We start from the raw sequence: 17,281 nt of genomic DNA, 5'->3' as shown, positions 1-17,281 counted from the left end.
GGACTTTCAGAGGAGCTCTAGCTGGGACTTCACGATGATTTATGAGTACCTTCTCGACATACATCTCAAGGACGTTCAAAGTGATACATTCCTTATAATCATCCGGCGCCTTCAAATACTCAATCAAAGAGACGTCGTCTAGGATATTCCACACGCCATAACTAACTAATCCTTGTGGTGAAAAAGATGTCGGATATCTCTCTATTACAGTTAAATAAAATTCTTGTCTACTATATAAGGCTTCGAGTAGTCTTGAATATTTTAGGGCAAGTGGAAACCTAACATGGTATTTTGGGGGAATATTATAACATAGATGATTAGACTCATAAATAATCTCTCTGTCCCAAATCAAAGAAACCCTAACAACTGGACGATCGTCCTTTTTTTACTAATTTACAAGTTGGATGAATTTTTGTGTTTTCCCTTCATCCAAACTCTGCTTTATACAAGGTTTGAATGAATTAAAGCTACCATATAATGCAAAATATTATTGCACCATGAAACTTCACGTCAAATCAAGTATGTATGGGCCGTAGAATCTACTGAAAAATTAGTAGAATTATTGTCTTGTTTAACGCAGGAAATACCACCTTCTTTTAACGCTGGAAATTCTTGTGTTAAGGGTACTTTGGTAACAGATTTTTTTTCTTAGGGTATTTTGGTTCATTGCCTCTTTTATTGGGTCATTTAGGTTCCATACCCTATTTAAGGGTGTATTCGGGTAAACATTTTGTGCCGGATGGGCAGCAATTGCAATTAAGTGCATGAGGGCAGAACCGGATATATATATTTTATCTTTTATGGGTATTTTTTGTTGTTTTACTCATAATTGATTTGAAGGCCTAAAGTTTAAACCATTAAAATAGCTAAAATTAATTCATAACTTTTAGTTATCAAATGAATTGCGATGTTCGGATTAACAAGTTTAATTCAAAAATTCTAATTTTACATAGACAATGCAAATTTATAACGACCATTGTTACGAAAATAGCTAAGAACTAAAATACAAAGTTAGGTCACTTGTTGAATTAATGAAGTGATTAAAGTGTTCAATGAATAAAACGACTTTTTCAAACTCCCATTTTTCAAACAAGTTACACTTTTAGCTACAAAAATGGCTCAAAATCTGCCGCTAGCTGCATTTGTGGATTTCTGGAGATGTCTAACACCTTCCTTGAAAAATTGCTCGAACCCTTACCTTTTTCTCTGGTTTTCAAGATATAAAGGTTTTAGTAACTTTCTTTACAAAACGGAGTCCTAATTTTCCAAAAACGAATAATTAGGTGGCAACTTAGTACATTTCACAAATAGCCAAATTATTCACACGCTTTTAACTGAGTTTATAGATGGGTCGTAACATTAACCAAAGTTGATTAATAGATTTTGCAAAAATTAATGTGTATAAAGTATGCGTCTAACTTCTATTTAATGACAACCCATAATATTATGTGACCTAAAAGAAAACAGATTACTGAGATTAGTAACTTAGAAAATAAACCATATATTCGTGCAATGAAGTATTCTTGAAAGGAAGAATGTTACTCCAGACGTTCTTGTGCTTTACAACGAGAATCACTAGTTTAAAAGGGAAATGAACATGAAAAATACTTAAAAGCACATTGCTAATTCCCTAAAGAAAATGCAGAGTCGGATTCTTGCATTATCTGATTACGAAAGCAAATAGCTAACTCGCCAAGAAAATGGTTCCCACTTCCCTCATTGTAAATGGCAATATTTCAGTATCAAACTCGGCTTAAATTCTTAACATATATTTAATGTACAAACCATTCCCCCCTCCTACAACACCCCAAAACTAACCCAACAAACACTTGTATGAACATGTGGTTGCATGTTTTTAGAAAGAAAACAATTGAAGAAGATACACCAAAGACACCATTGGCTCCCAAGAAAATTTAATTTCAAATTAGTTTCAGAACTAAATAAAGACCAAAAGACAAAGAAGCTTCAAGAATTCAAAGTGTATAGAAAAAAAAAAAAGGATCACTCATTTGACGGTAATGTTCCAAGAAAATCCAACTTCAAAGATATCAATTAATTAGCAACTTACAAGAATTATTTGCTTGGAAAGCTTCTTCTCAAAGAAAATCGAAACAATGAAGAGAAAAAAAGTTCCAACTTCAAAGGAGAAAGACTTGTGTAAGTTGTGTTTAGGATTTCCCTTCTCTTTCTCCACACATAAGTTTCTCGCATATTGTCTCCTCTTATTTTAAAGCTCAATGGAGGAGTCAAATATTTCAAGATAGTTGCAATGGCCCAGCTCTTCATTTTCCCGCTTAATTGCTACTAAGCTCTCCTTATAAGGATAAACTGCACAACGATCCTTATATGAGACTCCTTTTAGGCCTGGATAACTTAATCCAAGATGTGTCGTCTTCTGAGTCTTAACATTATAGGAGACTAGCCGAGAACTTTTAGTTACAAAAATGACAGTGCTAGAATACCAAGACTTAAAATATGGAAAACATTGAAAGGTAAAACGTTTATTCCAAACTCCTGGTTGGATCATTACCCATATATCATAAACACAATCTGCAGAAAGGTTTAAGAGGGCAATAGAGTCATCAAACAATATAGGCATCTTAGGATCAGAGTAATGATCTGGCCCATCAATCTCTCCAAACACCTCATTGCTAAAGTCAAATGAAAGAAAGCTGCATTTAACCCCTTCTGTCACCCATTCTCTTATCAGCCAGTAATAAGCTCCGTTCAGATAAGCAGTACCAAAAATAAACTTTACAATACAGTTTTTAGAGCTATGGAAAATTTTAAATGTGAATTCGAAGATTCTACACGAGTCTCTAGAACATGAATAGACCGCTGCATATCTATTCTTAATAAAGTAAACAACCTTATAATCATTAGTTGAGGGGTCTAATCCGCACCCAAAGCAACCTTCCCTGGTGGAAAATTGTATTTTTGGTTCAGGGAGGGGCCTCACCTCCCTGATCGCAGGATTCCACAATGCATACGAAATTTTTTCATCACTTATTCTCTCCAAAAGATATATTCCATCCACAGAACCTATAAGAATCGTCATACCTCTAAACCTTTGGAAATAATCAAGATTTTCATGTAAAGGGGCTACACCATGATCAGAAATCAAAGTAATGGGAGGGGAACCATCTAGTGCGCCATAATCATAAATCAGAAGTTGGAGGGATTTGCTCTTGCTACAATTATACAAGTGTTCTCTAATAAAATAAGGATTCTTGATTAGAGTGTACCAGTTCTTGCAGACACATTTGAACCGCAACAACGACTTCACCGGCAGCCTGAGTAGAATATTCCTATCTAAATCTTCGGGGAAAGGCCGATGACCATTATCGCTTGTGGCCATAATAGAGAACACAAAGAAGGGAATCAATGGAGATAAAGGTGTGTTGTTAACAAAGAAAAATTACTCTACCAGTAAGTACCCTGAAACTAGTACAAGGAAAAACAAAAACGTAAAGGAAAATATAATGCTGTACAAAAGAAGTGATGGAGAAAGGCTAGATCTCCATTAGAGATAGCTATGTCTTAGAAATTCAGAAGATTTTGGTGATGAGTGAATTATTGATCTTTCTCCGTATATTAATAGAAGAACTTGGTGTGATTCATTTACCATTTTGAGACTGGTCATTTTATTTAATTGCTACCCTTATTGGATTTACCATACTAATCTAACTGCCTTTTTTACGTGAATTTAATTTGGAAGACTAAAAAAAATATTGGCAATACCTAAATAAGAATATAAATAACTAATATATATATATATATAGAATGCTGCCAGTTTTAGGCCGTGGTCATTTTATTTAATTGGTACCTAGCTATGTTGAATTTACCATATTAATCTTACTACTTTTACGAGTATTAAATTATACATTTAGAGCCCGTTTGGATTAGCTGGAAAAAAAATGGCTTTTAAACATAAGTGATTAAAATACTTTTTAAGAGTCTGTTTGGATGGACTTATGCCTATAAGCTGCAAATAGCTTATAAACTAAAAAAAAAAAGTTGGGTAGTTAACTTATTTTTTTTGGCTTATAAGTTGTTTTCAGCTTATAAGCTGCTTTAGATAAGCTAAGTCAAATGGGCCCAATTATTTTTTTGAGCTTATTTTAAGCACAAAATGACTTTAAGCTGGCCAACCAAACACTCAAAAAAACTGAAAACAGCTTATAAGCAACTTATAAGTCAATCCAAACGGGCTCTACGTGCAGAAAGTTATTTTATAAATAACAGTTACATGTTTGGATAAAAGTGCTTAATGGATTTTTAGAGATAAGGGTAGTATTGGAATTAACAGAAAATATAAGGGATAAAAGGTTAAAGTTATTGGTCAAACCAAAATGACTTTTAAGCAAAAAAAAAAAAAAAAAAAAAAAAAAAATTAGGGTTGAGCAACTTCTTGGTTTTGGCTTATTTTAAGCACATTTTAACTTAATTTAAGCTGCTTTCTATTTTACCAAACACCCAAATAAGTTAAAAAAATGGCTTATAAGCTTGGTTTGACCAACATATAAGCCAATCCAAACGGGCTCTTACCACTGTTCAGGTAAGTAACTAATATAATGCTTGTACAAATACATATATATTTATATTAGTAATAGATGAATGTAGCCATTTTGAGCCTTCGCTATTTTATTTAATAGCTATCCATATTTGATTTACCATATTCATATAACTACTTTTATATTGCCTTTTTTATGTGACTTCAATTTGGAATAATAATAAATATTGGCAATGCCTAAAATAAGAATGTAACTAATTTTAATCAATATCTATATTAAAGATAAGAATAGACAAGGTGATGTGGCACGTTCCATCACCAGTATTCCTTGTATACTCCCCCCGTTTCAATTTATGTGAACACATTTGACTGGACACGACATTTAAGAAAGAGTGAAGACTTTTGAAATTTGTGGTTCAAAATAAGTCTTGAATATTTGTGTGGCTGTAAATCACTTCATAAAGTAAATTTGTTTCCAAATTAGAAAATAGGTCATTTATTTTAACACGGACTAAAAATGAAATAGGTTCACGTAAATTGAAACAGATGGATATGTTTTTCCCCAATATTTCACTTCTCATTTAATTACCCAGAAATAAGTAACTGCCAGGAGAAAATAACGTTGTTTAATTGCAGTAGCTCTTTAATAGTAATTAATAAAGAAAATGTTAGGATTTGAATCCCAAATCCGACCTTTGTAAGCAGGTTCCCAGGAAAGATTGGAGGGTCACAGCTGGACCACTTAAATACCAACCTCCTTAGACAGAACCTACTTACGCCGTGATGTAAGCGAAGAATAAATAGCACACACAGATTTATAGTGGTTCACCCTCAATGTGAGAGCTACGTCCACGTTGCTGCTGCAGATCTTATTAAAGAAGAAATATTACAAGTGTTTACAACACTCAACCTCACAACCCCAATCCCAATTACACTCAAGAATTTTACTACAGAAAATTCTCTCAAAGACCTTCTCTTACTTAGGCCTTTCACTAAGAGTATTTCTCTTAGATTTTTCTCTCTCTTTGGGATGTGTTGTCTTCTTCAATTTGGTGTGTTTTACAAATGAACCATAAGCTACCTATTTATAGGAATGAATTTCCTATGATGAGGTAAGCGCTTACATCACGACTATCATGAGGTAAGCGCTTACATCACGACTATGTGAACAAAAGAATTGACTTGTTTGGCCAATTCCACACCCAACAAATCTCCCACTTGAAGACTAATTTTAATTTGTCTTCACACTTTGATCGATGCAGCAGCTCTTTCCTAGTTTCATACTTCGTTCAGGCCAACTGAAGCTGAGCATAGCTTCAGTTTGTCTATCGTCACTGCCTTTGTCAGCATGTCTGCTGGATTCTGACTCCCTGCGATCTTCTCAAGCACTAGCGCTCCATCTTCCAAAGCTGATCTAATGAAATGGTACCGGAGTTGTATGTGCTTCGTTCGAGCATGGTAGACCGGGTTCTTTTCCAAATGAATGGCACTTTGGCTATCACAATATAGCACACTTCCCTCGTGGTCCTGATCCAATTCCCGCAGAAAAGATTGTAGCCACATCATTTCCTTTGTGGCCTCCGTCACAGCAACGTACTCAGCCTCACAACTAGAGAGAGCTACTATCTTTTGCAACTTGGAAACCCAAGAGATTGCAGTACCTCCGAAGGTGTAAACATACCCGAATATGCTCTTTCTGCTATCAATATCACCACCGTTGTCAGCATCAACATACCCTTGCAATCCTGTTTTTGATTTTCGGAAATACAGAGCTGAACTCGAGCTGCCTTTCAGATATCTGAATATCCACTTCACAGCCTCCCAGTGTTGCTTTCCCGGATTGCTCATAAATCGGCTGACAACTCCCACTGCATGTGCAATGTCTGTCCTTGTACATATCATTGCATACATAAGACTACCGATTGCAGATGCATAAGGTATCGTTTCCATCTGCTTCTTCTCATCCTCGGTTGTCGGCGACTGATCCTTTGACAACCGAAAGTGTCCAGCCAAGGGAGTGCTGACTGGCTTGGCATCATGCATGTTAAACCTTTTGATAACGTTCCTCACATATTCTTCTTGTGAGAGTTTGATGCCCTCCTTGCTTCGGTCGATTCTCATCCCAAGGATTTGCTTTGCAGCTCCCAAATCCTTCATTGCAAACTCTTCCGATAACCCTTTTTTCAACCGATTAATCTCTTGTAGGTTTGCTCCTACGATTAGCATGTCGTTGACATAGAGTAGCAGTATCATGTACGAGTCTTCAAATTTTTTGAAGTAACAGCAGTGATCTGCCTCGCACCTTGAAAAATCAGCTTTCTTCATAAAGCTGTCAAACTTTAAATACCACTGTCTTGGAGCCTGTTTTAGTCCGTACAGACTCTTTTGAAGTTTGCACACCAGATTCTCCTTTCCTTTGACTTTGAATCCCTCCGGCTGTCGCATGTAGATTTCCTCGTCTAGATCACCGTGAAGAAATGCAGTTTTCACGTCCATCTGTTTCAGATGTAGATTTTCCTTTGCTACCAGTCCAAGAACAGTTCTGATAGTCACCATCTTGACTACGGGAGAGAAGATCTCCGTATAGTCGATGCCTTCTTTCTGTTGAAATCCCTTTGCAACCAGCCTTGCTTTATAACGCTTGCTTCCATTGGGTTCTTCCTTTATTCGATAAACCCATTTGTTTTGCAATGCCTTCTTATCCTTTGGCAACTCGTCTAACTCCCATGTATGATTTGCTGATAGTGAATCCATCTCATCCTTCATTGCCAGCTCCCACTTAGTCGATTCATCGACTTGAATTGCTTCTTCATAACATTCCGGCTCCCCTCTGTCAGTGAGTAGAATGTAGTTGAGGGATGGAGAGTACCTGTGAAGCGGCTTCCTGATCCTGGATGATCTACGCAGTTCTGTGATTGGCGTCTGTTCATTTGTTTCAGAATCAGCATTTTCATCAGCACCTTCTCGGATTGTTTGTTCCTCTGCCTCGGTTGTACCTGGCTGCGGCTCAGGTGTCGGAAAGTCCCTCAAATCGACTATTTCCGATTCCTTGTCCTGACATTCTGAATTCTTTTGCAGCTTGTCTTGGTACAGTACCTCTTCGTTGAAGACAACATTCCTGCTTCGGATGATCTTCCGATTTTGTTCATCCCAAAATCGGTACCCAAGCTCGGTGTCACCATAGCCAATAAAGTAACACTTCTTTGATTTTGGATCAAGCTTGCTTCTAGCCGTATCATCATTATGAACATATGATAAGCAACCGAACACTTTCAGAAATGAAAGATTTACCTTCTTGCCACTCCAGACTTCTTCTGGAATTCTGAAATCCAAGGGAACTGACGGTCCTCGGTTAATTAAGAAGGCCGCGGTATTGACTGCATCTGCCCAGAATGTCTTGGGCAGTCCAGAGTGTATTCTCATACTCCGAGCATGCTCGTTCAACGTTCGGTTCATTCTTTCGGCTATTCCATTTTGTTGCGGCGTTCCAGGAATAGTCTTCATCATCTTGATCCCATTATCGGCACAGTACCGTTTGAAATCACCATCGGTGTATTCTCCGCCGTTGTCGGACCTCAAACACTTCAACTTGAGGTTTGTTTCATTCTCGACCATGGCTTTCCATCTTTTGAATACACTAAACACATCAGATTTATTTTTCATAAAATAAACCCATACCTTCCTGGTTGAATCATCAATGAAGGTCACGTAGTAGTGTGATCCTCCAAGGGAGGGTACAGTGGTAGGTCCCCACACGTCTGTGTGCACCAATTCCAGCTTCTCGACCTTCAACTCCCTGCCTGTATTTGAGAAGCTTACTCGCTTTTGTTTTCCGAGAATGCAGCTCTCACTCGTATGAAGGTCCACCGTCTTCAGCTCCGGAATTAAGCCATTTGTCACCAACAGCTTCATCCCCTTCTGGCTGATATGTCCCAGCCGACAATGCCACAAATCTGTCTTCTTTGTGTTGTCAACCACATCAACAGTATCACGACAGCTAGTCGTCATGTAGAGAGTGCCAATCTTCTTTCCTCGGCCAACTACCATAGCACCTTTCGCCACCTTCCAAGACCCATTACCAAAGTTGAGATCATATCCCTCATCATCAAGCTGACCTACTGAGATCAGGTTTCGCATCAGCTTTGGAACATGTCTAACTTTTGTAATCTTCCACGAGGATCCATTTGACATCTTCAAATTAATGTCTCCCGTGCCAACAACATCTAGCGGCTCTCCATCGGCTAAATAAACTTTGCCGAGATTCCCAGCCACGTAGTTTGTCATTATATCATGATGTGGGGTGGTATGAAAGGACGCTCCTGAGTCAAGCACCCAAGAGTCTATCGGGCTGTCAACCGATAGCAACAACGCATCGCCAATGTCTTCCGTAGCAGCGTTGATTCCAGCCCCCTTGTTGTCCTCCTTCTTTGGCCCCCTGCAGTTCTTCTTGAAGTGACCTGGTTTTCCATAGTTCCAACACTCAAATGTTCGTCCTGGTCTGGATTGACCCCTGCCATTCCTTGACTTCGATCTGCCCCTATTTCGGTTGTAGTTTCTGTCATTTCTGCTTCTGTTTTCAACATTAAAAGTAGTACTCGTCGATGCCTCTCCAGAATCTGTCCTGCGCACTTCCTCAGCAAGGATACGATCCCTAACATCGTTGAACTTTAGTTTGTCACTACCGACAGAATTACTAACCGCTGCTCTCATTGGCTCCCAGCTATTTGGTAGGGATGCCAACAAAATTAGAGCTTGCACTTCATCATCGAAGTCAATTTTTACCGATGAAAATTGATTTACAATGGTATTGAATTCATTTACGTGTGCAGCAACATGAGCATTTTCCATCATTTTTAGATGAAATAGTTTCTTCATGAGAAATACCTTATTATTTGCCGAAGGTTTCTCATACATGTCAGACAATACCTTCATCATATCTGCGGTGGTCTTCTCCTTTGCCACGTTGTGAGCAACGTTCTTCGACAGCGTCAGCCGAATGACTCCCAGAACTTGTCTGTCGAGGAGATCCCAATCTGCTTGCTTCATCTCCTCTGGTTTCGGACTCAGAGGTTCATGAAGCTTTCTGCCATATAAATAATCTTCAATTTGCATTCTCCAGAACGCAAAATCTGTACCATCGAATTTACAGATGTCGTGCGTCGTACCATCTTCGCCTCCCATCGTTTCTAAATCACAACACAACCTGTTGCTCTGATACCGGTTGTTAGGATTTGAATCCCAAATTCGACCTTTGTAAGCAGGTTCCCAGGAAAGATTGGAGGGTCACAGCTGGACCACTTAAATACCAACCTCCTTAGACAGAACCTACTTACGCCGTGATGTAAGCGAAGAATAAATAGCACACACAGATTTATAGTGGTTCACCCTCAATGTGAGAGCTACGTCCACGTTGCTGCTGCAGATCTTATTAAAGAAGAAATATTACAAGTGTTTACAACACTCAACCTCACAACCCCAATCCCAATTACACTCAAGAATTTTACTACAGAAAATTCTCTCAAAGACCTTCTCTTACTTAGGCCTTTCACTAAGAGTATTTCTCTTAGATTTTTCTCTCTTTGGGATGTGTTGTCTTCTTCAATTTGGTGTGTTTTACAAATGAACCACAAGCTACCTATTTATAGGAATGAATTTCCTATGATGAGGTAAGCGCTTACATCACGACTATCATGAGGTAAGCGCTTACATCACGACTATGTGAACAAAAGAATTGACTTGTTTGGCCAATTCCACACCCAACAGAAAGAACGAGATCCAGTAACGTCTCAAATTCCTTTGAATTAATCTGATAACGTTCTACCAAATAATCCTTTGAAAGACACAAAGTGCCGTTTCTCTTCCTCTTCCTTTTGTCTTTGTTGGGTAAATTTCTTACTTCTACTGCTACTACTGAGGAGATATCTCACGCAGTATCAAGTATCTATGTATGGATTGATTTGGTTTAACAACAAAATGGTTGGTGGGGCAATTTTTTTTTTTTAAAATACATATATATATATATATATATATATATATATATTAAACATTTAAGTACATACTACGGTATAATACTTCTACAACCTTAGTATGTTGCCATAAATCATAAATTTTTTATCTTTTTCATTTTAAAGTAGTAGTAGTTCATTTTGGAATAGTAATTTTGTAAAGATTTCGTTGTTATTATCTGAACTGCCAGAGCTTATATTTTCCGTATGTTGTATTAGGTGTGTCTCGCTTATTTTCTCTTTTACCAGAGATATCACAATGATGAGGTATAATACTATTTATCTCAATATTCTTTCAATAACTAATATGTAGACCTTATTAATTAAGTTGCATCTTTTGGCAGAGCTAGGTTTGGCCCAGGAGGTTCATCCGAACTCTCCTTCTATGAAAAAATTACACTGCATATACAAAGTTAAAATTATTTTAAATGTATATATATATAGATGTTGAACCCCCTTGATCTCCTCGTGTGTTTACATCTTTATATATTTGAACTCCCTTAGTAAAATGGCTGGCTCCGTCACCGTCTTTGATCATAAGAAAACAAGAACAAATGTGAACAATTTGTGCTTAGAAATTATGTACTAAGGAAAAGCTCTTAGAAGACAGAAGAAGAAGCAGCTGCTGCTAACACCGCATATTTACAATACAAGATTTTGAAGTTGCCATTTTTCCTCTTTCTCCTTATGTTTTAATTTTAATATCTTTTATTTCAAGTACATATACTAATCTAAGTGTGCTATTTCATATTTAGCTATGAAATATTCCCCTGTCAACTTATTTTAGTATATGTAATGTAAAAAAGGATCACGAAAAATATTTTTATAACTAGTAAAGATTGTTTTTTATATGAACTAGGACATTAAAATCCAATTATGTTTTGATTTTTTTAATTACGGCGCAAAGCACGGGTAAGTACACTAGTATATTAATAGAAGAATGCCGCCATTTTGAGGGCCTGGTCATTTTATTTAAGTAAATTTTACATGGCATAGCTAACTCTAAGAGGTACTTATGGTTAATATCGGAGTACTATTTAGTTTAATTACTTTTAGTAGTTACAGTGAATTTTCAATTTGGTGTTCATAGGTATATTGTATTCACCTGCTCAAATTCTCTTTCTCTCTCTTCTCCCTCTACTATTTCCATTCACGTCAAACAGGTTCCCTTCGAACAACAATCAATCGTTTGAGATCGAGTTCTTCTCCCACATGACACTCTGATGAGTTTCTCAACCACTTGTTTTCATCTAGAAGCTCTGGCGTCATCGTACACGTGGTGGTCCTTAGCACTGAGGCGGTAGTCGTAGCCACCGTTGATGAATTGGACGATAACACTTGCTCGTCACCGGATCTGTACGGAGATACCTTCCTCACCGTCGGGCTACCACTACAGCCACTATTTGTATTGCTCGTCACCGGATTTGGGCGGAGATGCAATCTGCATCGCCTGCGCTACCACTATCGTCACCGTTTGTATTCGTCCATTTAAGTGTATTTGCTCAATTTTAAGAGGAATTTTTACATCTTTGGCTAGAATCTATGGCTACTTGATCTTCTTCTTGTATCTCAGATATGAGTGTATTCGTCTGGCCGGAATCCATGGCTTCTTATCCTTCTTGTATCTCAGATCTGAGTGTATTCATCATTTTTTTAGTGTAAATATAATTATTTGTATTTGGCTAATTGTAGCTTTCGGAAAATTAGATGTATTTAACTGTATGTGTTGTTTGAATCAATTTTTTAAAGATGTTTTTGGGGCGAGGCATACCAAAAATGCACCGAGGCGTAGAGGCAGGACATAAGTAACGTGGAGTGTAAGCCCCAACATGATGGGCATTCATTTGGGGCATAAGCTTCGTGAACTTTTCAAAATTTGAGCCAAAACTGATTAATAAATCTTTTTTTAAAAGTGAAATATCCAAAAGTTATCTCATAGTAAATTCTCAAACTAAAATCTCAAAAATTCAAAAGTTTTTCCTAATTTTTTATCCTAATTTCATAATCTTTTCTCTTTGTTATTTACGGAGTAACAGATACACTTTACACCTTTGTATGCAAAGTACAAACTACAAACCTAAAAGTTTTGTCCTCCAACTCTTACTATGCTTGCATGCTTGCATTTTCCTTCTTTATGCTTTATTTTCTTCAAGATATTTTTAGCATTCATCAATTTATCTTTCCAAAATAGTTTTTTCTTTTGGTAACGCTCTAGTTTAGATAATATTTTGAAGACTCTATTTTGGCTATTTTTATTATAATGAGTATTAATTTGTTATCTATTTTTAGGTTTTAAACAATAACTTTATATTATTGTAATTTTTATCTTTGAATTATTAGGATAGAGTATCATTTTTACAACTCTAATTATGTTTCATCATAGTGAGGTTATAGGTGTAATGTATCTTTACATCATTCACTTTTTCAGTAAAACAAACTAGTGGTTCGTGCACATGTTAGCATGTTACTTAATGATATATACATTTTCCTACCAATTTTTTTTTTTTTTTTGTTTTCTCATAATTTTAATGAATTTTTTGTTTATATGTTTATTTATGATAAGATACTAAAAATAAATACTCACGGGGCTTACACCTCGTGCCTCGGGGTTTATGCCTAGCCTAGGCATATGTAAAATGCCTTGCCTTATGCCCGCGCCTTTTAAAGCACTTGTTTGAATGATCTATATACATATGTTTGTAACAATTTGGGATAAAGCAAATGATAGACTAGACACAGAAAAATGATGGACATAGCTATTAAACAAGTAGGGTGAACCAGGTCTGGGGACATGATCTACTCAAGAGAGTTACAGACAAAAAAAACACATAGACACATGAATCAGGTATGTAAACGTGTTCCAATACAGAGACAAGTGCAGTGAATAGATCAGAGATATATACAGATGTAACGACCCGTCTGGTCGTTATAGTCTTTCCGACACTTTTGACCCTTTCCCTAGCTTGGTTAACTCACTTTTGACCCAAGGGGACAATTGACACGCTTCTCGAGGTGTTTAGATTTGATTCGAGCGATTTTTTGTGAAATTTGAGCTTAAAGCGACAAAGAGTTGACTCAAAGTTGACTTTTGAGTAAACGGACCTTTTTCAAAAATTCATCGATTTCGAGAGGTCCGGATGGTCTTTTTGAACATGTGTGTATATCTAGTTCGGTTCCCAATGCACTCAAATGCATTTTGGGACTTGGGTTGACAAGCTGGAATTGAGGTATTGTGGGTTGACTCGGTCAGCGAGACCTCCGTTGGGAATTCTGAGGCCACGAGTGCGTTCATAGTGTGTGTTTTATGTGTGCCTGTGTATGTGGTTTGTGAGCAGATGGCCTCGGCAGTTAGCCGTGATTTCGGTTGAGACTTGGAAAATTTTTGGGGATTTCTGGTACTGGTGTCTGCCAGGGAGGCACCAGTACCGTCCCAGCAGCACCGCCATAGCAGTGAGATTGCCGCTGGTGCGGCCAAGCTATTTGGTGGACTGATCGTTCTGACGTTCTGAGTGGACGTTGGGGCGGTGCCGTCGTAGCGGTCCCGATGCCACTGTATCGGTATCGGGCCTGTTATATTCATTAAGCCTATATTAAAAGCCCTTAGTCTATAATTTATTATCATTTCGAAAATTGAGCTCTTGGGAACTATTTTAGAGGATTCTTGGAGAAGACTCTTGGTGGTAAGTCCTTCTAATCTCCTTGCTTATTCATTATTCATTATTCCTAATCATCTTAGAATCCCTCTTTCCGTATTAGTTTATTAGTAATGGAAGTGTAAAAGTTGGTTTGATGGATATTCTATCTAGGCTTCTAAATGATGAAATTGATTGGGTTTATGCTAGATTTTGATGTATCTAAGGTTGTTAATCATATATCTTCCATTATTAGTGTTGAATTCTTGAATCTAAGAGTTAGAGTTTATACCCAAAATTGGGGGTTTTGCTTGGAATTCGAAATTGGAGGAATCTTTGAGTTAATTTAGCAATCAGTTGATGGATTTTGATTACCTAGTGTTTAGTTGGATATTTTACCCCCGAATTTCCCAGTTTGACCTTGTGGGCCCCGTTTTCCCAAATTCTAAGAGTGGTTTTGACTTAATTCTAATGATAGCAATATGGGTATCGATCTTTATGATTTCTAATCTAGATTTCGAATATGCCTAGACTTTCTTGATCTTGAGGCTCAACGGAAGGGGAAGGCTAAAGAGTGACTGTTGGTGTTACTGTTGTGCGGTCATCCAGGCAGGTTATGGCTTACCCTTGGTGAGACTTCGTGTACCGAAGCATATATTTGGATGATATTATCGAAAGCATGTAAACCTTCGGGTATGAAGTTGGGTTGGATATTGTCTTAGGTTGGGCCCTGTTGTGTGACTGGGGCTAGCCACCCCTTGTGTTGTGACTTGATTTGTTCTATTGTTGTTGGCTTGATGTTACGTGGTAATAGTAGATATTGGAGACTATTGATATATCTTGTTCATGATATTATGGTTCCTCACTTGTTGATGTTTTATGAGTATAGTATTCTATATCACTTGTGTGGTCTTTCATCATATGGTTGGCGTACCTATGCTTGGTACTTGTGATATTGATCTGATTATTTATGTTGACTCATACATTACAAGTATTCTTATCCTTCATGATATACTATTGATACATTGATAATACTTGAGAAAACACTGTGATGAGCTGGCTCAGTCTGCATGAGAGTGATGTGAAAGTCTGATATCCGATGGTTGTCCCGGAATCGTTATGATACCTACCACTACTGTGGTTTTGTACTGACCTGCACTTGCTGCATTCTTTTATGAATGCAGAGTTCCAAGCACTACTAAAAAAACGGAAAAAACCGTTGACAAAAACCGACGTCCAGTGTCGGTTTTTTGAATGAAACCGATGGGAAACCGACCTTTTAAGGTCCGTCGGTTTTCATAGCCTCGCTTTTGGAAAACAGACGGACCACGTCGGTTACGTAGTCCGTCGGGTTTTATTCAAAAAAATTTAAAAATTAAAAAAACCGACGGACAGAGTCGGTTTTATTAATTTCTGATTTTTTATCTGATATATAAATAATATATATTTTATGAAAAAAACGATGCACTGCGTCGGTTTTTCATATGAATTTTTTATTTTAATTAAAAAACCGACACAGTGCGTCGGTGTTTTTATAAAATTTAAGAATTAATTTCCAGAAAACCGACGGACAGAGTCGGTTTTCCGTTGATTTTCTGGAAAATCTGCAAAATTAATTTCCAGAAAACCGACGGACTGAGTCGGTTTTCCGTCGGTTTTCTGAAAAATTTCCAGCATGCAAATCATGCATTTTCTGCAACCACACCTGCACAGAAACCAGTACCAAAAGCTGCTCAGAAACCAGTAACAAAAGCTGCTCAAAACTAGCATTAAAATACTCCAAATCAATTCTAAAAGAGCTACAACACATAAAATCATCCTAAGTAATAATAAAACACATCAAACACTATCTAAACACATCAAATACGATCTAAATAGACCTTCAAAGTTCAGAAATATTTAAATGTCCAACCAATTCTAACTTTGAATTCTCAATAACAATTCTAACTTTAATAACTTATGGATTCTAACTTTAATTCTAAAAATTGAAAAGTAAATCTAGTCAAATAAAGTCTACATTTTAGTTTTGAGGTTATAGAAATATTATAACTTAATAATTCTAACATAACTTAATAATTCTAAGTTTGGAAAGCACAATTCTAACCAATTCTAAAAATTGAAAAGTAAATCTAGAGAAATAAAATCTACATTTTAGTATTGAGGTTATAGAAATACTATAACTTAACAATTCTAACTTTGAAAAGCACAATCTCAACCAATTCTAACTTTGAATTCTCAATAGCAATTCTAACTTTAATAACTTATGGATTCTAACTTTAATTCTAAAAATTGAAAAGTAAATCTAGTCAAATAAAGTCTACATTTTAGTTTTGAGGTTATAGAAATATTATAACTTAATAATTCTGACATAACTTAATAATTCTAAGTTTGAAAAGCACAATTCCAACCAATTCTAAAAATTGAAAAGTAAATCTAGAGAAATAAAATCTACATTTTAGTATTGAGGTTATAGAAATACTATAACTTAACAATTCTAACTTTGAAAAACACAATCTCAACCAATTCTAACTTTGAATTCTCAATAAAAATTCTAACTTTAATAACTTATGGATTCTAACTTTAATTCTAAAAATTGAAAAGTAAATCTAGTCAAATAAAGTCTACATTTTAGTTTTGAGGTTATAGAAATATTATAACTTAATAATTCTAACTTTGAAAAGCACAATCCCAACCAATTCTAACTTTGAATTCTCAATAACAATTCTAACTTTAATAACTTATGGATTATAACTTTAATTCTAAAAATTGAAAAGTAAATCTAGTCAAATAAAATCTACATTTTAGTTTTGAGGTTATAGAAATATTATAACTTAATAATTCTAACATAACTTAATAATTCTAACTTTGAAAAGCACAATTCCAACCAATTCTAAAAATTGAAAAGTAAATCTAGAGAAATAAAATCTACATTTTAGTATTGAGGTTATAGAAATACTATAACTTAACAATTCTAACTTTGAAAAGCACAATCTCAACCAATTTTAATTTGGAATGATCAATAACAATTCTAATAACTTATGCAATTCTAACAAAAAACACAATCCAACAAAAAAAAAATTAAAGTATACATTTTTGCACATATTCAACATCAATAATATTACAGAGAATGA

General features: G+C 36.2%; 1 protein-coding gene across 1 annotated transcript; it reads right to left on the bottom strand.

Moving 5' to 3' along the window:
* Positions 1-2,227: 2,227 nt before the first annotated feature.
* On the bottom strand, positions 2,228-3,358 carry LOC132643906 (F-box/kelch-repeat protein At3g23880-like). The gene has a single exon (XM_060360442.1). The coding sequence runs from the start codon at positions 3,356-3,358 to the stop codon at positions 2,228-2,230; it is 1,131 nt and encodes a 376-aa protein (XP_060216425.1).
* Positions 3,359-17,281: the final 13,923 nt, after the last annotated feature.

This window comes from Lycium barbarum, chromosome 6, assembly GCF_019175385.1.
Source record: "Lycium barbarum isolate Lr01 chromosome 6, ASM1917538v2, whole genome shotgun sequence".
NCBI lineage: Eukaryota > Viridiplantae > Streptophyta > Magnoliopsida > Solanales > Solanaceae > Lycium > Lycium barbarum.
Note: the sequence above shows the minus strand (reverse complement) of the source record. Positions and strands in the feature narration are given on the sequence as shown.